At 37.7% G+C, this 22,368-nt stretch overlaps 1 protein-coding gene across 1 annotated transcript; it reads left to right on the top strand.

The window, feature by feature from the left end:
• Window positions 1–60: 60 nt before the first annotated feature.
• On the top strand, window positions 61–21,603 carry SMEK2 (SMEK homolog 2, suppressor of mek1 (Dictyostelium); the record flags this gene model as incomplete). Its single annotated transcript, XM_010074808.1, has 17 exons — window positions 61–153; window positions 801–888; window positions 951–1,006; window positions 7,190–7,288; window positions 8,250–8,870; window positions 12,164–12,241; window positions 13,020–13,136; window positions 14,279–14,395; window positions 14,802–14,933; window positions 15,913–16,015; window positions 17,094–17,135; window positions 17,774–17,932; window positions 18,641–18,810; window positions 19,197–19,336; window positions 19,817–20,001; window positions 20,445–20,647; window positions 21,269–21,603. Coding segments are annotated over 17 exons (2,499 nt in total), but the record flags the coding sequence as incomplete, so codon positions are not given.
• Window positions 21,604–22,368: the final 765 nt, after the last annotated feature.

The raw sequence follows: 22,368 nt of genomic DNA on the forward strand, positions 1-22,368 counted from the left end.
CCCCGCCTTTATCGGGGAAGACCCCAGAGGATTGTTATTTTTTCCCTTTCTTTTCGCTAGCGGCTCCTTTCTGAGTTTCTTCCGCTGATAAACCCCAGCAGCGTTTACCGCCGTGGCCCAAGACTTCCCCCCTTGTACCTGCCCGTGCCGGCCGTATGGCTTTTGACTGAATAGAGATGAAGTTGTTACGTGTGACAACATAGTGCTTGCTTTCGGAATAATTCTGTTCGCTTTTGAAGTGCTTTTCTCCTCTTCTTCTTGCGATTATACAAATTTGATTATTTTCTTTTTTTTCCCCCCAGAAATTCACTGATTGCATTCGTGTGGTGTGGCGTTCCTTGTGTTTTATTGCACTTTAAAGTCACCTTAAGGGTCTCTTTTGGAGAGGGAAGGGTACACGCTGGCCACTTTGTCAGCCAACAGGTGCTAATGTGCTAAATAAACCGCCTAAGACTGGTATAAATTACTCTGGAGCTGTTGCCTGGATACATACACCACTTGCATACACAAGATAAAGTCCCTGGGTTTATAGTATCTAGATGATTCACTTCTGAAGGACGGTTGAAGGAATAAAAGCAAGTAGCCCACATGGCTTCTGTGGGCAAAAACATTTTTATGCTGAGCCGCACATTACCGGGTGCAAATTTCTGTCGGTTTGCTAATTCGCCCTTAAACAAGCTAGTTGTTGCACCAGGTTTCGGGAGAAAAGACAGTGCTGTGGAGAATTTCAGTCTGAATTAGAAAAGTATATTTTAATACAGATATTTCTGTTGAATTTTGTTTTACCTGGGTTATTTTAGGGAATTATGTTTAAAGAAGATGGTTCTCCTGGACTTCCTGTAAAATGTGGATTAAATGGAGCATATGTTGGCTGGCACATGGGTGGTTGTAAGATGCATGGAGATGTTTATTTTGTTAAGCTCAGTAAATATCTCTCCATACTTTTTCAGGTTCACTACTGTTAGAATCGAAGATAAATCCAAATACCGCATATCAAAAACAGCAGGCAAGTATTGCTAGGTTTTATTTTTTCTGATTACTGATACTGAGGAGTTGTTTTATGCTCCAAGTAATTGCATTTTTCAGAAAAAAAAAGAAAGCAGCATGACATCAATGGTGTTTTTTCATAGAGGTGAAAAACTTGCTTAGAAGCATGTAGGTGCTATAATACTTTGCATTCTAGAAATTAAAACGTGGGTCTGCTAAAAAGTCTTTTAGACTTCGGACTTTGAAGAAAATATATGCAATTTGGAGAAATATTGAACTCATTATAAGAAAAATAGTTAGCAACACATATGTGTAACTTTTGTTTCCCATCCCAGGCTGTATGAAGTAATTGCTAGATTAGGAAGACAAAATATTGGCCAGCTCTGTTACAGTGTATTTACTTCTCAAGTTATTTTTCTGGAAATGACGTGAAGGAGTTCGTCTTTGTGGGACTTACTCATTGTTGCTGTTTAGGGTTTTTTTTAAGCCTTGAAAACTTCTGCTGTCCTAAGTAAAGTGACTAGCCATGGTGAGACTTGCTTGCACAGATGCCTTTCCTGGGGATAAGCTTTCTACAAAACAAAGAAGTAAAACAGCTGGGAGCTATGTTGATAGGTTATTTTTGTTTAATCCACTGGAGAAAAAAAAAAACAACAAAAACCTAGCTTAATAAATTTCTTCAGCTTTATTACTTTTATTGCATTTTCCTTTCTCTGCATTAATTTTAGGTGTCTGTGCCTACATTGTTCTCATGGTTATTATTGGTTGTTTTTTTATTTTCTGACTGTTTCTTTGTTCTACAGTACAGTTTTTCAGTGCTGTATACTGCTCTACATCATGATGGTATCCAGAAGTGTTTCCGCACTAGGAGACGGTAGTTTTGTGCTTCCTAAATCATGAAGAGACAAATCTTCAATGATTTTGTTTGATTTGATTTTTTCTTTTCAGTCGAAAGATGACAAGTTGTTATGAGAATTTGAGGAGACTTTCATGTCGTTTGTGAGCATAGATTGGCTGTCTTTAGCTTCGGAGCAAGTTGGAGTCTGAGGCTTAGCTTTTCGGAAGGCTTTGTTTTCTGTGGTTTCCACTTGTCACTTACTAGATATTGGTGGTTTTCGTCAGGTGAATGATAGCCGTAGGCTTTCCTTGGGCGGGCCATGCTGAGGAAGGAGGATGGTCTTTGTAGAGCTCTGCTGGGTTCTGAAAGTCAAGAGCCTTGAACTGCTTCCTGTTTAGTAGAGGAGACTAATACAGAATGAAATACAAATGCAGATAATGATGCTGCTGAGTTTTAAATTGCTTCCTTTGAAGCCTGTTTTCTGAAACTGCATACAACTGATTATTTGAAAATCTTCTTTGCTTAATGGGTAGCAAAATTTCAAGTGACTTAAGTAGCTTTTGTTGTAATTTTTCTTGTGGAAGTCTTTGTAGGTTGTCAGTTTGAAAAATCTGGGCTGAGGTTTATTTTGGTTGTCTTCTAATTACTGATTCTAGTACTTATGTGTCCTCATGGCTAAAAGCAATTGCTTCACTGTTCACTCTTTTGAAGAACCTTGGTTTGGGTTTGGGTTTTTCTTTGAAGAGGTATAATGATCGATGATTTCCAGAGACAGGTTCTTGGTTTGGCTAATCCCTGAAGTCATACGACTTTTTGTTGACAGAGGTTTGCCCTCAAGTTTTGTGTACTTCCTTCTGAATAGAGTAGCAAAGAGCAGACCTTAATGTAGCATTCCTATGCTTCTCAGTTCATGAGATTTCAGTCGCACCTCTAAAAGATTGTAGTATTCAAACCTGGGCATCTCAGGAGCAGATCCTGGAAAGATTTAGGCCAAATATTATCGTTAACCAGAAAATGGAGAGAGGTGGTCTTTCCTCGGTGTCCTTGCTTGAGTGTTGGGAGTCTGTTACGTAGGTAGCCTGAAGACTTGGTGGCTGTACTCATTTGCCCAGGTGCTTGTAGGTGAATGGCAGCATGGAAGAGAGCACTCTCTTCCACTTGACAGAGTTCAGTTGTAGATGTTTGTTAAGATGCTGATCATCTTGGGTTTGGGGAAAGCTGTGTGATGGTGCAACTTGATGGAAAGGAAGCATGCCCTGCCTGCACGCGTGTCTTCATGTAGATTACTTGAATGGACTTACAGGATAGCTATCACTTAAATTGGGATTTGCATAGCAACATTCTGTGGAAAAAGAAAAGCAGCTGATTTTTAGTTGCTGTGCATCAGTCTGTGATTCCTAATATTACACTGTTTGTGCTCAGTAGTACTGTAGCTATTGACTAGCTGTAAGCAGCAGAGGCCTGTTTTCTGTCTTTTTGAATCGTGTTTGTGGTTGCCAGCTTTTGTGCAGAATTCGGTTCTGTCAAGGTGTTAGGCATACTATAATCATGACCTTTCTCAAGAAAAATAGGACTTAGATTAGACGTAAATGCCAGGCTGCTCAGCATACAACATAAAAGAATCTCTTAATTCCGTTGATGCAATGGAGAATTACATACTGGACACGCCAGATTGGCCAAAGGGCAGGGTCAGCTGAATTCTGGAGGCTCTAACAGGAGCAGTTTAAAAAGTTGTTAACACACCCATTTGTTGTTCCACCCTCTGCCTGAGGTTAGTGTTCCCTGGCAAAACCAGCAGAAGAGCCAGTGCCTTCAGTAAGAAAATGGATGGATCCGTTGGTGTGCTTTGTTCTTCCATCTCAGTTGCAAGGGTGGCACTTTTCTGGTGCATGGCTATAGGACTTTAAACTGCTACAGAAATCCTTCCTGTGAACACTGCCTTCTGATGTTAACTCTCCTTTAGGTGCACTCTGTCTGCTTTCAGATCTGAGATGAAGAATGTGTGCAAATACTGTCTTTTGGACAGAGTTGCCATCACTCACATGAAAACAGAGCAATTTGCTTGAGGCAAAATTGGAGTTACTTGAGGCTGAGATTTAACACGTTTCCAGGGGTGCTGTTAAAGCCAGCATGAGCAGTTGCCCGGGCGCTTCTTCACTCCTCTCATGCCAGCATGAGTATTCATGTTACTGTGTGACAGGTAGGAACGGATGCAGTTGAAATGCCTCTTTTTGCTGGATTAATTTTTATCAGCATGTGTTCCCTCATCTGGTTCGCTTTACAGCATGCTTGTGCTGGTGTAAGAGGGGGATGAGGGTCCGGTGCAGGAACAGGGAGAGGTGGAGGAGCAGACGTTGTGCAAAACAGTACCAATAGTGAAGAGGGGTTTGAACTACTCTCTTAGGTTAAATTGCTGTTCTGAATTAATGTCTTATTTGTGTTATATTGTGATTGAGTGAGTTAAGGAACATTGCTGTTGCTTGTCGACGAACCACCATGTGGGTGCTAATCTAAGGTGGGAGTGGTAGTCTCACAGGAGCTGGAAGATATCTGTAGTCTTTGTGGGTTGTCTTAGGTCATGCAGGAAGTGTGTGCCAGATAAGTAGATTTTATATTTGTATTGGACAATTATTTTCTGATGAAACTGTCTTTTAGTCTTTCAGAAATATTTTTGGAGAAACTTACATAACTTCGGCTTTGTGTGGGCGGTACAGATTTAAATGGGTACCGTTCAGTAATTCGAGAATTCTCACAAAATTTTTGAGTGCTGTCTCTATGGATGCATGCAGTCATTTAAGTTACTGCACTATATCTCTTACTGGAATCGTTCTGGGCTATGAGTAGGACTTCTTCATGTATGTGTCCTTCTTTGTTCGTTGAGGTTACCTCTAAGTCTCGCTTACCTGAAAGCATATTGATTTTGAGTGTCAGGGCATCAGTATGTTTCAAGATAAACATTTCAGATTTTGAGTTCTGTAACAGCCATAAAATTATACTTTAATTTTTTTTTTAGTCTCTAAAAGAGAACTAGATCAGGGAGCTGATCAGACCTTTCGGTGCCTGCAGTTAACAATTATTATTTCTTTTCATTTCTTTACTTGAAGCCCAGTTCAACTGCTTACCTTAAAATGGCACGCTATAAACATAGAGATTCAGCTGTCCATGAGCCAGAGATGAGGGTGGACAGCTGTAAGCAAAAACCGTGTCAGCTATATGAAGCTGTAGCATTTGCACATGTGAATCAGAGCCCCAAAACAGGGGAGACTCCCTGTTAATATTTGTGATGTAGGACAAAAGTGCAAGTGTAATATAGGGCACTGGAGTATAAACAAACAACTCTTGTGAGCAGCATGAAAACAATAGTGAAATGAGCTTGGTTCTTTCCAGGAAGGGAAAGCTTTGTTTTCTTTCTTTCTTTCTTTCTTTCTTGAAACGTGTGAAAATAAAGGAAAAAAACAAAACCACAACTCTGAGCTTGTGAGAATGCTGTTGTGTTTAGTGTGGCCTGTGATTATGTTTTGGAAGAAGGAAGCTGATCTAGTGGTAGGCATTTGTCAGCAATGTTGCTGTAACAAAAAGATGTTATGCTAAACTTTTTTTTTTTTTCTAAAATGAAAAAAAAGGCAAAGACAAAACCCCCAAGACATGCAACTACATGTGAAGATTGAGAGATTAAGAATAATGTAGAAATGAAGAATTAATGCCATATCAGCGATGCTGATTTTCATTTATGTTCCAGAGTGATAACTGTGGCAGCTGATAAGTTGTATTTGTTGAGACAGAGGGTATCTTTCAGGTAGCTGTGCTGATGGAAGAATTTACCTGCTGTGCCATGCCAGCTGCTCATCAGCATTCCTATTCCAAACGTTAGTCCCCTCCCATCTACCCGTGGAAATACTTGTGAGTGCTCCCTGACCTGTTTAAGCATCTAAACAAACTTGACTTTGATCAAAAAAGGATTAATGAATAGTGGCTCAGACAGTAGGTTCAAGAGCAGCAATGATCACTTGGAATTAATTGTGTTTTTGTCACTCTGTCTTTGGCGGCTATATGAAGGATGGTGACCAGATAGTTGTTGTATGATGCCATGTCATGGATTAGCACAGTGAACACCTTCTAGAGAGTAATCTGTCAGGTTCATTGTTTTGTGTAATTAGGTGCACAAAGGGAACCAAGAACTACTTTTGGGGTAAAGATGTGAGGAGGCAATGACAGCATCTGTTTCTTGGTGCCCCTGAAGATTCATCAAGTATGTTGGGTATCTGTAAGCCAGTCAGATATTTGTTTGGGTTTGATTGCTAAGCTTAGAGGTGTCACTTTGAATATTTTGTTTCCAATAAAAGTGATGCATAAGGTAAAGTCTTGATAAATTGTGCGGTGGATATTGACCTCTGTAAATGTGGGAAGTAAATTAGTTTATTGACTGTTAAGCAAGGGCTTGCTAGTGTTTAAAAAAAAATAAGGTGTGATAACGGTTCATGAAGTCAACAAACTTGGCAGAATGTTGAACTGTTTTGCTGGAGCTTATCAAATGTACTGCAGAGTTAGCAGAGAGGAGCTCGGTTTGAACATTTTAAGGTGAAGATGAGTTTACTGTAGGATGCTGAACTGTATATTTGAATGTTGAAGAACAGGCTTTCATTCCTTACAGTACAGCAGCAAGTGTCCTAATGAAAACTCATAAAAAAACCTTTTTAGTCTATTCAGAAATTCCAGTACATCTTCCAGGTACACTGTGCAAGTGCACAAATTGGATTGGTAGAGGAAATGTTAACAGAGGAGAAAAAACTTGCTCAAATAAAAATACCTGTCGGCAAGATGTTTGTAGCTTTAGTAAGTACTTGTGACTTTTATATTATTTGGGCTGTATGTCTTTTAATTAAGAAAATAGTATTTTAACATTGGTTAGGCATTATTTCGCACATTGCTAAGGCTGTATTAAAGCCTTTCTGAGGAGGAAACACTGTAATCTTGGGGTTTTTTTTCTACTTTATTAAATATGAAAATATTTAAATTGTTATATTGCAGGTTTTCTTAATCTCCTACAATGTGTGCATTGCCTTTTCAAGACTGTTGGCTCAGAAATATGTTGCAGAAAAATGCCATTATAAGTGTTTTGGATATGAAAAAAATATTTAAAAATATCATATGTATGGTAGTAGTCACAAAATAGCAAAAAAGAAAGGTGGTGTTCTTAGAGCAGAACAGGTGATTTCATATTTTAGTGTCTTACATTCTTTTTTGTCAAGTGTAACTTTAAATAAGTTATTTCTTCTTTAGACATATGACTTAATGGAATACAGATTAATATGCATTGTAGACCTGTTTCAGAAGCAATTATTTTTTTGGTTTTGTCTTAAACAGGACACCCTGATTGTTTGGTCAGAAGCAGAAAACTATGATTTAGCACTGAGTTTTCAAGAAAAAGCTGGCTGTGATGAAATTTGGGAAAAAATCTGCCAGGTGCAGTTAACTTTAAATATTCTGTTTCTTCCAGGTGTTTCAGTGTGTGTTCTGCGACTTCGTGTATTTGTGCTGCAATTTTTAAAACTACTTGTAAAATAACTACATGTTCATCATTTTCTGTGCAATATCTTAAGCTGCCACTATTTGTTGCTTTCAGAATTGAATTTCATGCTTTTGAAAAATCAATGTAATGATGAAACTCAGGTGCTAGGCATTTTAGGGGGTTTTTTTTGGGGGGGCGGTTAATTAAAAAGGGGAATGCCAGAATACCACATTCTAATTGTTGTTCTCCCAGGCGGCCTTAGGAAGCTGGCTTGTTGGAGTGTGGTGGAACTGAAAATGTGTTGTAAGGCATAAGGAGCTAGATCTTTCACTGTGAGAGATAGAGGCACTGCTGTATGAGCTCAAAAATCAGTGATTTTTTTTTTTTTCCCATCAAGACTTAAGTCATCTGTGTCTTATGGATCTTTGGATCTTCATTGTTTTATCATGACACAGTTTAGATTTTACATTTTCAACTCTGGAACTAACAAGTCAATGGAATTGCACCTACACGTGCTTAAAAGAAGAAAGCTGGGCTTTCATGTTGGAATTTATCATAACCTTGTCAGATACTGAAATGATGCAGTGTATAGCTGTTAACTAAAGAAACATAGAACTCTGATTTCATAGCAGTTCCCTTTGAAGGAACTAGGCAATTTAGATGCATTCCTAACCTTAGCGTGTTTTGGGGTATAATGTCTTGTCAGCCAGTTCTGAAGTACTGTTGTTGAAAGGAACCCATCCTAGTGACCGCAAGTATATGTGACTAATAAATAGTCCAGGTTTTAAATTGCAGCTGAGCTGATGAGGCAGCTGAAGGTATAAAAGTGCTTGAGCACATCTTATTTCAGTTATTGGCTGGATTATTTTTATATATGTTTTGGGATGAAACAGTAATTGCACGCTCTCTTCTTAGGTTCAAGGTAAGGATCCTTCCGTGGAAGTCACACAGGACCTCATTGAGTCAGAAGAGGAACACATAGAAGAAATGCCTGAAAGTAGTCCTTTGATCGACCTTCCTACTTGTGAACTCAACAAACTTGAAGAGATTGCTGACCTAGTTACCTCTGTTCTCTCCTCACCTATCCGTAGAGAAAAGCTAGCGCTGGCCTTGGAAAATGAAGGCTATATTAAAAAACTATTACAGCTTTTCCAAGTCTGCGAGAATTTAGAGAACACCGAAGGCTTACATCATTTGTATGAAATTATTAGAGGAATTTTGTTCCTCAACAAAGCAACTCTGTTTGAGGTGATGTTTTCTGATGAGTGTATTATGGATGTTGTTGGATGCCTCGAGTATGATCCTTCTTTGGCTCAGCCAAAACGACACAGGGAGTTCTTGACCAAAACAGCAAAATTTAAGGAGGTTATTCCTATAACAGACTCTGAACTCAGGCAAAAAATCCACCAGACTTACAGGGTACAGTATATTCAGGACATCATCTTGCCAACACCATCTGTTTTTGAAGAGAATTTTCTTTCTACCCTCACTTCCTTTATTTTCTTCAACAAAGTTGAGATTGTCAGTATGTTGCAGGTAAGTGGTTTTTAATATGGTATAGATGGATTATGTATAGATACCTCTAGCTGTAGTTTTGAAATTGATGACAGATCTTTAACACTGTGTAAGTTAGTCATACATGCTTTCAGTGGCATAATGTTTTGAATGCTTGTCCTTATTTCTGATACCTTGTTTTATTTTTAAAATGTTAGATTTCAGGTGAGTATATTAATATTTTTAATGGATTGTAAACAGTTAAAGCTTCTTTTCCTTGATTCACAAGCAAAATACATGTTTTGAGCTGGTTTTGTATAGATATTTAGGGAACAAGCAACTTTTTGTCTTTTATGTCAGGGATGCTTGTGATGTCTTCATAACAAATTCTGAATCTGTGATTCAAAAGAGCATGTTCAGAACCATTCCTGTCATATTACTTTATGGTACTAATTTCAGATGTTCGTGTTGTAGTATAAAATTAGTCACGAGTTGGTTTTTTTTCTTCATACTGATACTCAAAATTAATAACAAATAACCAATGTGTTGTAGTCAGAAGCAGGCTTAAAAGTATTCGGGTGTGGCAACCAAGCTGGACCATGGAAAGAGCCTTGGTAAAGAGCTGTGTGTGCGTTTCTTGACATCTTGGATATTTTCGGTTCATATTTTGTTGTGCAAACTAATGGGTACCAAAGTTGTTTTATTCTGTTTATGATCCATGTCTTTAGGGAAATGGTACATTTGTGTAGAACAGAATGTGACCAACCTCTTAGGTTTTGAGTGTGGATAGTCTCAGTGAAATAGGAAGCTGTATTAAGGAGAAAAGGAGGGTAGTTAAAATTGTGAGAAGAGAGAGGCACAGGAAGAATAACATTGCCTTAAGGACTCTTTCTAAAGTATGCAATAGAGGGCTGGAAGAAAAAGTCAAAACTAAAGAATTGCAGAAAATTGCACTGATGAGCTTTTGGGCTTCTTTCTTCTGTTTGAATAGCAGAAAGAAACTAAAAAGTAAATCCCACTTGCAAAATTTATGACTTTGTGTTAAAAAATATTTCCCTTTTTATTCTTTTGCATATATTACTTTTCTAAAACTAAAAATAAATTCAGTATCATTCTCCTGAGGACACAGTCCTGTTTCTTTGTAGCAGTTTTTAACTCTGTGAAGTTTGTTATTTTTAATTTAAGTTTTACTGTACTGAATATTTAATTGTGCCTAAACAGAAAACTATTTCCTATTACCTCTAGTGCTCTTTGAAGAAGGTTCTGAAATCCTCTGACAGTTCTTTGTTACTTTCAGTCACTGCCGTCTTTGCCGTAGCAGAGAGAGTACATGGCACATAGGTTTGCCTGTGTGTTTTAAAGAATGTAATTGAGACATGCATGATGATTTGGAAATAATGTTGATGCCTACATCATTTGACCTTCCTTGAGACTTACAAACTAAGAAAAGAGCACACATGGAAGTGACGTTATTGATAGCACGCTTGAGGAAAATTACATGGTCGTATGGGCCTCAGGTTCAGGACTGTTTTTGCAGTCCCCTAGTGTAAATCAGCTTTTTGTTGTGGCACAAGAACTCTAAAGCTTCTTTGGGTTTGGTGAACACATGAGAAGTCTGGCAAAGCTCCCTCAGAGATTGCGGTTTGTAGGAGTAACAGATTGTGTTTGCTACGGCAGTAAAGCTCCTTGCTACGTGCCAGGAAGCAGTAGATCCTGATGTTGCTATCAATGAAGGGCAGCCACATGGGAAATGAATGAGCATGGAAAACAAACCCAGATCCATCCTGTGGTTTTGGGCATCAGGACTACACTGTGCAGCAGCTTTGTACACACAAGGGGTCTTTCTCTTGCCCAGTGCTCTGTAGTGGGGATTTTCTAGCCTATCTGCTGTTGATTGTGGTACTTTTTTTTTTTTTTTAACAGGCTTAATTAAGCTATTAAAGTCAGGAAAGCTTAGAATAAACTATTGAGTCTGTGTATGTTGCACTGTCTGTGATGTTAATTCCAGGTTTCATTTGTTTGTAAAGCACTTCTTTCCCCATGTCTTAAAATTTTCAGGAAAAAAAATAATGTGAGCCTTTGGCTGACATTCCTGTATCTGTCAAAATTCTATATTACGTTAGCCTAATAAAGCACATAGATTATAGCGATGGCACACAGAAAAACAGAGAAGGAAGCACCCTCTACTTTGTGCAATGTAATGTTTATATATATTTATTGGCCTGCTGCTATTCCATTCATGTTTGTTCAATGCATAAGTAATGTTTGCATCAGTACAGTGGTACATAATTTTGCAATGCTGTAGCATAATGTTACTATTTTCTTTCAGATTTCTATTGTATTTGAAAGGTAACAGAGACATTTGATTTGGGAGAATGCCAACACTCTCTTCCATGTGAAGGTGTGCAGAGAAATCCATGTACAGAGAGGGCAGGAAATGCCCAAACAGTTGAGAGATGATGATATTCACGCTGGTTTTCTTGTACCTCTTGAGCAATGGTGTAACTGAAATGCTTCACAAGAAGTGAAATGTTGTCCTATATATACTGAAAAATAAATGTGTCTTGGTAGCAGAGGATCTGAATGTGAAAATACACAAAAAAGTTTTCCAGATAGGAAAAGCTGAACTTCCTGCAAACTGTTAATCTATTCACCCTTGCATAGGTGGACCGACAACATGTTTTCAGTGCTGCAGGTTGAAGTAGGGTAACTGATACTTGTGCAGTGGTAACAGTGCAGTGTGAACGATGTAGATGCAGTGTGGTAAGAATCGTACCTCGATTGACAGTTTCTGGGATAAACGTGTACAGGCTGCATCCCTGGAAGGTTCCATGCAAGGTGCAGGAAGGGAGCCTGGAACAAAGACTGGCATTTTTGGTAATTTTGATGCGTGGGGTGTGTGACAAATCATACAGTGAGCGTGGGGGGAAGGGTGGAGCTGCAAAGCACAGAGGGTGGCATGGCAGAGGAGGAAAGGACATGACATGTTCTTTAGAGACTGGTTGTTCAGAAAGCAACTTCAGGAATCCTCACCTGTACTCAGCTTAACGGACGGCTCTGGTCTCATGGGCCTGCGTCTGCTGCACAGAATGGGTACTGAAACAGTACAACGGAACTGATCCTCCTGCATTTCCCTTTTTTGTGATAAAATAGTGTAGGTGTGGAGAAAAAAAACCCTGTATCTACCAAATCTGCTATTGCATGGGTTTTTTGTTTGTAATTAAGCATCGTGGTTAAGCTTAAATTAAGTTTGACTTTCTACAGAGTGGGATCCCATAAAGACTGATGTTTCAAGAGGCATTGTGTAAGTCATATTCTTCTTATGTGTTACGCAGGAAGACGAGAAATTTTTGTCTGAAGTTTTTGCACAATTAACAGATGAAGCTACAGATGATGATAAACGATGTGAATTGGTAAGTCTCTGGTCTTGGTGGTGCTTTGAATGCTTTAAACTAGAGAGATTAAGAAGAAATAGTGAAACTGTTCTGCTAGTTCCGCAGTCATTGAGGTATGTCTGTAACCCTAGAATAATTTCCAGTGTAGCTCAGTGTTCGTTTTTGTACTCACTAGAAAAATACTTATTGCAAGGTAAGCTCTAATTTATTTGTTCTAAATAATTATTTTATTGTTGAGAAAGTACTGGCACTAAGCTGACATCCTAGACTTAAAGGTATCCTTTCTTCCAAGTACTCTTCAGTATACCAGAGCACTTACATTTGTTATATCAACACTGCTTTTTTCACTGTACTTTGCTCATTCTAAAAGATCTTTTAAGTCCTATGATTGAGGATTACCAGTAGTCCCTTAATATATAACAAACATTATTTATCCTTGAGTATGTTTATCAGCTTAGATTGCCTTGTTAAAATCTTGCTTTCAACAAGGGAAGCATCTTTGTTCTTTCAAACAAAAGGCATGCCAGACAGGAGTGTAAATCCTTCATGTGCTGTCATAAGATAGCTACAAGGTGGCTGTTTCTTTCTGAGGTAAATTTCAACCTCTTAATTTTTTTTATTTTGTTTTTACTTTCCTTTGTTGATGTTGTTGGAGGATAGAGTACTAGAATAATACTGTTTTCTAGGAAGGCACATACCAGTCAGTGTACAAACTGATACAGACTGTAAGAGTTTCCTACTTTCAGAGAGTTTTCTGAATCAAATAGAGCTTCAATTATTTTTTCCTATACGATAGGTTAACTTTTTCAAGGAATTCTGCGCATTTTCTCAGACGCTACAACCTCAGAACAGAGATGCATTTTTCAAAACTTTGGCAAAGTTGGGAATTCTTCCAGCTCTTGAAATTGTAATGGTAAGTGAAAGCTTAAAGCTGCTTTTAATTAAGTTTAAAAAATCACAGCCATTTAACCAGTTTTTCAGATCTGCTAGACACCTTTTTGTAAGTTTGATTGGACAGCTTTGTTCTGACGTTCGTATAACGTTCAGAATCCAAAAAATGTCACAGTTTTCTGAAGTAGCCTGATGTTATTGCTATTATTATTTTTACTTTGTGTGATGGAGAAGCCTGTGGTAAATGCAGTCCGTTTGGCAATGTAGTGTAAAAATGGAAAGAGACTCTTTTTCATGTGGTAGCTTGGTTGTTTTTTTCTGTTATTGTTGAAACAGTGCCAAAGAAGTATTTTTAGATAATCTTAAAACTGTTAGCTTGTTCCTATCTGAAAGATCATGTAATCCTTTCTTTTCAGAGGTATAAAGCAGACTAATCTCTCTTAATCAGCAATGTGTAAACATATTTTTTTCATTTCTTTGCTTAAAGCAGCTGTTGCTGCCTGACTGTTGCAATTCATATGACAGTGCTGTCGTTACACAGAAACTATAAATTCAAGGGGGTTTATATTCTAGAGTAACAACCTGTGAAATTACCAAAGGACATAGACTGTTATGGAAACATAAGAGTCATATAGATATTCAGAGATTAGATGAATCCTAATCTTATTATTCTTTTCCAGGGCTAGACTAGTCCAAATGTTTCCTGTTAATTCATATTTTAGGCTTAGAAATTGTACAGTTATAAGAGAAAATCACATACCTTAAGGAAAATTATTCATTGTTGTTGACTATGAATACAGAAACTTTTGTACAAATTTATTTGTACAGTCGGTTCTTCTGTACAAAATCAATTAACTGTGGATAACAGGTACAGAATATTGGTGTCTTAGGTGTTCTAGCAAGTAGCACCATATAAATATTTCCTGCGTAAATTTGGGCTATCATATTCACATAAAGCCTTGCGTTCTTTCTAAAGGAGGAAAATAGTGGGGAAAATTTTTGCTGTTTTATTTTTTTTTTCTGCAACTGTATTACTGTGTCTCTCATTAAAACTTTTGGAATAAAATGTTCTCAAAATTTTCAGCTCCCTATTCTTTGCTGCTTTACTTGATAATAAATACCAAACTTGATTTACTCTAATAAATTGATCTCTTCTTTTATTAGGGAATGGATGATCTGCAAGTTAGGTCTGCTGCTACAGATATATTTTCTTATCTAGTAGAATTTAGTCCATCCATGGTCCGAGAATTTGTCATGCAAGAGGCCCAGCAGAGTGACGATGTAAGTTAAAGTGTTTTGGAGTTTGTTGAATATACTAGTTTTAGAGCAAACAGGAAAAAAAACCAAAACATTCTAGCAAAACAAACCTCTCCAGAATTTGAGATAGACTTAGCCCAAAAACGTAGATACTAGAAACATAAGAAAAAGTAGATTTAAGATAACAGAAATTTCTGAGCATGTTGGTATTCCGTGTGTTTACAGTAGGTCTGCCTAAAAATTATTTTAGGTGAGGAGGGTTGTGCTTGACAGAACTCCAGTGTCTAAATGCAATTCTCAATTTCTCCATTTAACTTACATTAAAAAAAAAAGGAAACCTAGTATATTAACTACGGAAATTATTCCACTGTTGAAACTTGGAAACTTGTCTAATTATTTTGTGGTTGGTTTGTTCGGGTTTTTTTTGCAGGATATTCTCCTCATCAACGTAGTCATTGAGCAGATGATCTGCGATACTGATCCTGAGCTTGGGGGAGCTGTTCAGTTAATGGGGCTTTTGCGAACTCTAATAGATCCAGAGAATATGTTGGCCACAGCTAATGTAAGAAAAGACAACGGGGTAAAGACGCTTTACTGTCTCAGCAAAGTTAAAAACCTGATACCTGGTACTGTTACTGTGGTCAGAGGATTAAAAAAAAATATATTTTTTTTTCGAGTGTTGTGTGTGGTCTGCTACTGAATTTAAACAAGCTAAAAAATACGGTAAAATTTCCCTTAACTTTTTATAATAAAAGGTTTGTGTATGTGGCATTGTGCAAGTATTTATTAAACCCGGCAGTCCTGTGCTTCAGTGAAATAGCACGAGTCTGGTCATAACTCCTGGTAGCTGGATGATAAATACTGAAAGAATAGCGTCCAGCAGAGACTGTGTGAAACCAAATCAATGCTTTAATGCCAATGGCACAGTAAATGCAACTTCACCAAAGTAGTGTCATGCTGAATGATTTATTTATATTCTTGAATTCCAGATTGTGCGTGTGTGTTTAGATGTCAAAGTAAGAATAGGAAATTTGTAGAAATTTACTTTAAAACTTGATGAGATTCTGAATCCAAACCAAAGTACAGTGTATTTGTAATCTGGTGCATACTCCATGTAAGAAAACACACTGTAATCTTACTCATATATTGATAAACATACATTATATAGAATGTAGTGAAATGGGACAGATGATACTTTAGTGTAAAAATATTTGAAGGATGTTATGGAGAAAATTGCTGCATTTCAAAATGGTTTAAGCAAATTTTGTCAAGTACTTTGAGTCATTGATGTATTTTCAGTATATATTTGCATCTGCGGTGGGGATTTGTTTGGCAATAGCTAGGTTGGTTTGATGTCTCACTTTTCCCAAAATAAAGGAATGTATCTTCCTTGAGTGAAGACAGTGTTGCAAGCCCAACCAAAAAGATCCAGGCAGACCTGAAGGAGTCCATAGTATTCTTTGTAGGCTGTTTATGTTACTACTCTTATTGAAAAGGTTCTGTACAAATGTCAGCATTTAATGAAGTTCTGTTTGTTTTAGAAAACAGAAAAAAGTGAATTTCTCAATTTCTTCTACAACCATTGTATGCATGTTCTTACCGCACCACTTCTGGCTAATACATCAGAAGATAAATGTGAAAAAGGTAATGTTAATTTTTTTTTTTTCCCCCCTTTAACTCTTGTAATGTTTTCAAGTGACTTACAGTCCTGGTAACAGTGATAAGCCTGGGATGCCAGCTGGGAATAGGCTTGCTGAAAACTGTTGTTCCCCCAGTGATGGGGTTCTTTGGGGAGAATTTTAAATAGCCCTTTCTGGCAGCTTTGAATGATAACATATCTTTCTGCTGTGCTTGGTAGAATATGTACTGTTAATTGTATACTAGTTTTACTAGTATAATTTTAAAGAATATTTGCTGTAAAGCAGAGAGTGTCTTTAGTTCACAGGTACTTTTTTCTAAAAGTTTACAAAAATGCTGTGGTAATTCATCGGTGGTTACATGATTCCAGCATCAGGTGTCCTTGGGTGATTCACTCTGAAAACTAGTTTTCACTTGGCTGCAGTGTAGAAATGCTGAAACAAATCTCTTCAAAGAAATACAAGTTGGAATTCCTTTATCTTGTTTCTTTTTAAATTTTTCCTGGTAACAGTAGAAGAATTGTAAATCGCTGTTTGGTGCATGCAAATAACAGTCACTAGTTTGCATGCAATGCTTTACAAACAGAAATTTAACATCATTACAGCCTCTTGAGTCAGACTTATTTCTGAGCATTCTTTCAAGAGATTAAATTAAACCAGTATGTATTTGGTGAAAACACTCCTTTCATTTTCCCCATCTTCTCATATTAAGTGTGAAGTCAAAAAAATAAATGTTTTATGCATTTTATACAAAAGTAAAACTCGGAGAATATATGTAGTACTCATAATATTATTTGAAAAATTTGGAATGGGCACTTTCTTTTAGTCTGGGCAGGAATAATATTCATAAGTATTAGATTATGAATTTTCACCTAGTTGAATTTGAAACTTTGTAGTGTAAATTGGATATAGAAATCTCATTGGCATGCATTCTGGCTGTGTTTATTTCCCTGTAGCTAACAGAAACGTGACTTGATGAAAAGTTTGAAGAGATGGTAGAATTGATTGTTTATCCCCATCTTTTAAATATTTACAGGGCTTTGCAAAATATTTTATGATTTTCATTTTTATTTTCTGTTTACCAGATGCAGTAGTTGGGTCTGCTAAGAGTAATACAATTTGTCCTGGTAAGTTTTAGTTGACCTTGAGTTTTGAAACTTGTCTTGTATCCTTTGTATGGTGGTTTTATTTTAAAAAAAAGAAAGTCACATATGCGCATACTTTTTATTGAAATAGATGTAGGTGCTTTGCTTCACTTGAGACAACAGGAAGCTGAATAACACTTCCATCTGCTTTTCAGTTACTGGGTTTCACTTTTTTTTCCCCAAGTCAGTCTTGCTACTGAAAGTTTCAATAATTTTTAGCAAAATAGGTATTAGAGACATAGCTGAGTTTTTACAGTTTGGATTTTTCTGTGCAGGCTTCTTTTCTGAGCATTACACAAAGACATTGCTAATCAGGTTCACATGAATACAGGTCTGATGGTCTTTCTTCTTTTAACTACCTACCAGTTAGTCTGATCCTGGAAGGAGCCCCACTGCCAATTCTGGGTGATTTTTGTGACTGAAAAAAAAAAGAAAAAAAAAAAGCCAAATTTGTGGTGGTGTTTTGTTCTGACCCAGTATCCCACTTCCTGAAGCAATCCAGTGTGCCTGTAAACACATGTTGGGAACTGTGATAGCAGCTGAGCTTGGTGATGATTTGGTGCATGACAGTACTATTTTTAGTTTTTTGGTATAACTCAAGGCATTAATTTTTCTTGTAGATAATTATCAAACGGCACAGCTACTTGCCTTAATTTTGGAGCTGCTTACTTTTTGTGTGGAACACCACACGTATCACATCAAGAATTACATTATGAACAAAGATTTGCTAAGAAGAGTACTGGTCTTGATGAATTCAAAACACACGTTTCTGGCCTTGTGTAAGTATGGAGCTGTTGTGATTTCCTTTGAGGCTTTTCTCTGTTCTGTGTGGAATGTGTATGAGTACAAGAGTAACTTAAATCCAAAATTCTTGTTAGTTTCCTATTTTTTACAGACTAGCTGTTGAGTCATTTTGAAAAAAAAAGGTAGCAGATGTCTGTTAATATAGACCAATGCAGTTTATGAAGGGAGAAGAATTGTATCTTTTGAAGTCCACAGTGATCCTTTCAAGTTTTTATAACAGTAGAGGGATCATTTGTGATCAGCTGTCTTATCTCATTTAAATGGAAATACTGTCATTTCTTAATAACATCATAAATCTAGTGCTCTTTCTGGACAGTGAATGAAATTTTGTGAACTGTGGTATTTAAAAAGTAGAGGGAGGCTGGTTCTGGGAGGTGAACATAGAAGAGCTCAGTAATGAGCTAATTTAACTTCACATGTACTGAAGTTTATTGCTGCTGTGTTTAACAAAGAAATTAACAGACTCTGATCACATTCAAATACCCAGGAAAGCCAAAGAATGAAAGAAAGGTTACCTGGCAGCAACCATTTCTTCTGAACTTTCAGAAAGTGCTTTTAACACTCTTGGTTTGGGGGTGCATCTTCCCCTCAGTAACATCAGGTTTTTTCAGTTCTTCCCAAGAGAAGCAGATTGGAACCCTGGCATGTAGCTATTCAATTCTTGCATTTCTTTCTTCATATAGGTGCTCTTCGCTTTATGAGGAGGATAATTGGCCTAAAAGATGAATTTTATAACCGTTATATCACCAAGGGAAACCTGTTTGAACCCGTTATAAATGCTCTGTTGGATAACGGAACTAGGTACAATCTGCTCAACTCTGCTGTGATTGAACTGTTTGAATTCATCAGAGTGGTAAGTTCAGCAGCTTCTTCAGCTCTTACATGTATGTGGCATCTCAGGTAGAAATACAAAATGTAAATCTTTCCCTTGAAGTAGCGTATTACTATTTAAAATCACAAATTAAAAATCCCATAGATATCCAAACAGAAAGGAGCCAGTAAACTGCTTCGTGCTTGTTTTACTTGATTGTCCCATCACAGAGTGAGTGTCGGCTCTATTTATGTGTAAGTCTATGTAAAATTTAATTAAAGAAAAATCTGATGACTTCACATTCATTCTTTACAATCATGTTTTGACTCTAGACAATGAGTCAGTACCTTCTAAAACTGAACTCTAAAGCTTTATGAACTTCTGCGTGTTAATATAGGAGACTGAAATACTGTTTTGTTCTTATGCAGGAAGATATTAAGTCCCTTATTGCACATATAGTTGAAAACTTCTATAATGCACTTGAATCTATCGAATATGTTCAGACATTCAAGGGATTGAAGACAAAATACGAGCAAGAAAAAGACCGACAGAACCAGAAACTGAACAGGTACAACCTAGTTTATGTAGTCTGAGGCTTTTATTGAATGCCACTGGGTAGTCTCTTCTTACTGCAGGTTGTTTGGGTTTTTTTTTCTTTCTTAGAGGACAGAAAAAGAAGGCTGGGATTGGGGTTGGTTTTCATTCATGTGGAAAAACTTCTTCAATTAGAGTAGACCCCCAATTGGCTTTCCTTGTGGCCTGCTGTAGTACAGTTCATATTTGTCAGTATATTAAATGTTACATTCAGAAAACTCCCAGCTTATGAAGAGCAGAATCTTCTTCTGTTATTCAGAGTTAGGATTCAGTCTGACGTATTGTCAGCTGGGGCTTTGGTGAAGCTAATGTTGACGGTAGAACCGGGGACAGAGCTGGGCTGCCTTCTCAAATGTGCTGGATTCATTCTAAAGCATGAGAAGCCGTTTCTGATCATGGCTGAGGCTGAAACTGCAGGCAAAACCCTGAATCGCTTGTCCTGTGTCTCTTACAGTGTTCCATCTATATTGCGTAGCAATAGATTTCGCAGAGATGCAAGAGCCTTAGAGGAGGATGAGGAAATGTGGTTCAATGAAGATGAAGAGGAAGAAGGTGAAGCTGTTGTACCTCCAGTTGAGAAGTCAAAGCAGGAGGATGATTTTCCAGATAGCTATGAAAAATTTATGGAAAATAAAAAAGGTATTTATTCAGTGTCAGCTTGTCAGCACTGAACTGCTCTATGGCAGATAAGTGGAGTTATCATGTGAACAAACCGGTTGCTTTTGGTCTCTATCGTAAGCAGGAGGAAGGGTACTCCATGTAATTCAGTAATGAGTTACTAACATGTCTTTACAAGCTAGTTTAGGATTAAAATAATGAGTGAAATTACTCCAAGTGTGCATCTAGTTGCAAATGACATTCAAAAGCAAAACTTTATATGTATTTGTGTGCACTGAGTGAGCACCTGTGCCGTTATCTCTATGAATGCTGGCATGTTTTGCATGAGGTCAGGAGGGGAGCTGGTGATTTAAACTGAATTAACATTTTAAAAAGGCAGCTTTTGCCCTGTGATTATGCTGTGATGTGGATTGTACTCTGTGGTGTACAGACAATGCTTAAGTATGAAATATTTTGTCCCTCAGCTAAGGAGAGTGAAGACAAAGAGAATCTTCCAAAAAGGACTTCAGCCGGGGGATTCAAATTCACTTTTTCCCACTCAGCCAGTGCAGCCAATGGTGCAAACGGTGCAAACAGTAAATCTGTGGCAGCTCAGACATCACCAGCAAGCTCCAACGGTTCCTCTTCCAAGAACGCAACCCTGACCGCAGCGGTGACAGCCACCAAGGTGGGAGAACTTGTACAAAAGCCACTGTCCTCACTTGGACAGCGAAGCGGTATTATGAGCCTTTACCAGTTGCAATGCGTTACGGTTAGCGTTAGTCTCTTGGTAGGGTGTCTTACATATAAATTCATGCAAAGCCCTGTCTAGTTAAACCCTTACTAGTTTTGGGGAAGGTTTAAGGAAGTATTAGGTGGGAGTGGAGTCTGTTGGTAACCTGGTGGGCACAGTTTAATCTCGCATCATCTGCCTAATTTAACTGCTCCCATGCCTTAGCTGTAACTGTGCAGGTGCTCCTCTATGTGATATACATAGGAGATTATTTTTTTCTGACTTATGCTCGTGTCCCCCCATCAGGGAATTAAGAAGTGTTTTTAACCAGATGAAATAATAATTTTGAGGCCAGATTCAGAGGAGCAAGGAAGTTCCAGTATTTTTTTTAACCTTGAAGTTCAAAAACATTCTCAAGACAAATGGGTCTTTGAATGAAAAGGGAATCATGAGGAAACCTTCTGCAGGCTTGTGTGTCCTGGACCAGTTGGCTGCGGACTATGTAGCAAAATTCCACATTCCTGGGTAATTTTTCCAGTGTGATATTTTCTTTTTTTTTTTTTTTTAAATTGGCAGGGAAGTTTAGTTGGCCTTGTGGATTATCCTGATGATGAAGATGATGATGAAGAGGAGGAGACATCTCCAAGGAAAAGACCTCGTCTGGGTTCATAAATTAAACCAAAACTTTGGAATGAAAACTTGTATTGTGGGGTTTCAAATGCTGCAACTGTTTTAAGAGCTAAAAAGAATCTGATTCAGAAAGCATTCTCCCATAAGTATGTAAGATAATACAAGGAGTAGCAAAAGAAACTCAGTGTACCAGCTAGAAAGGGTTAGTTCTGTAAACACAAAGCTTCCAAGGAACTTAATGTCTTTCTAGTAAATAAGGAGTCTGCCATTCAGGCTGTCAAAAAAATTAAAAATTAAAAAAAAAAAAGTGGGTTAGTTCACAGAACATGGATGATGGCTTCTCAGCAAGGAAAGTCTCAGGTGTTGGGAGGGCAGGGGGAGGGAGAGGTATGGTAAACACTTATTTTTTAAAATATTGCAGGGTTTCCCCAGTGTTTAACAGAACTAGGGAAAAAAAAATTCAAGCTTAAATTTTGAACCCAGTAATCTTAATTTTGTGATGGTGCTGTCAGTTGTGTTCTTTTAGCAACGCCTCTTTTGGGAAAACTAACTCTGTTTGCATAAGAACAATCCAGATTTTGGGACCATTTATTAACCATTAAATCGCATTTCTCATGGTTGGAGGGAGGGACACTGCAGTTACAGTGCATGTTGAGTTGTTTAAAACAGTTAAAAATTAGTTTTTATTTGTTTTTCAAGAGGAGAAAATGGAAGCAGGATTCAAAAAGGATGGTTTTGCTTGGCTTTTTTTTTTTATTAGACATCCAGTACTATGTATGCCAAGGAATGATCGCTTCCAAAATATCTCCAGGAGCTGCTTGTGTCACAGTGGTGCTTTACGCAGCACACCTGAACAGCTGTCAGCTTCGCACTGGGGAAGATACGGAATTTGAATCGCTTTCTGCGTTGTTTAGCAAGCTGTCTCTTCTCGGGAGCAGCAAGCTATTCTCCTGTTTGCGTGTTTAAATTGTGTGACCGAGGTGGTAATAAGAAACACTAAAAGGTTTTTCATAGCGATGAATTTAGCAGCGTTTTAACACCAAAGT

Source organism: Pterocles gutturalis, unplaced genomic scaffold (genome assembly GCF_000699245.1).
Source record: "Pterocles gutturalis isolate BGI_N339 unplaced genomic scaffold, ASM69924v1 scaffold44907, whole genome shotgun sequence".
Classification (NCBI taxonomy): domain Eukaryota; kingdom Metazoa; phylum Chordata; class Aves; order Pterocliformes; family Pteroclidae; genus Pterocles; species Pterocles gutturalis.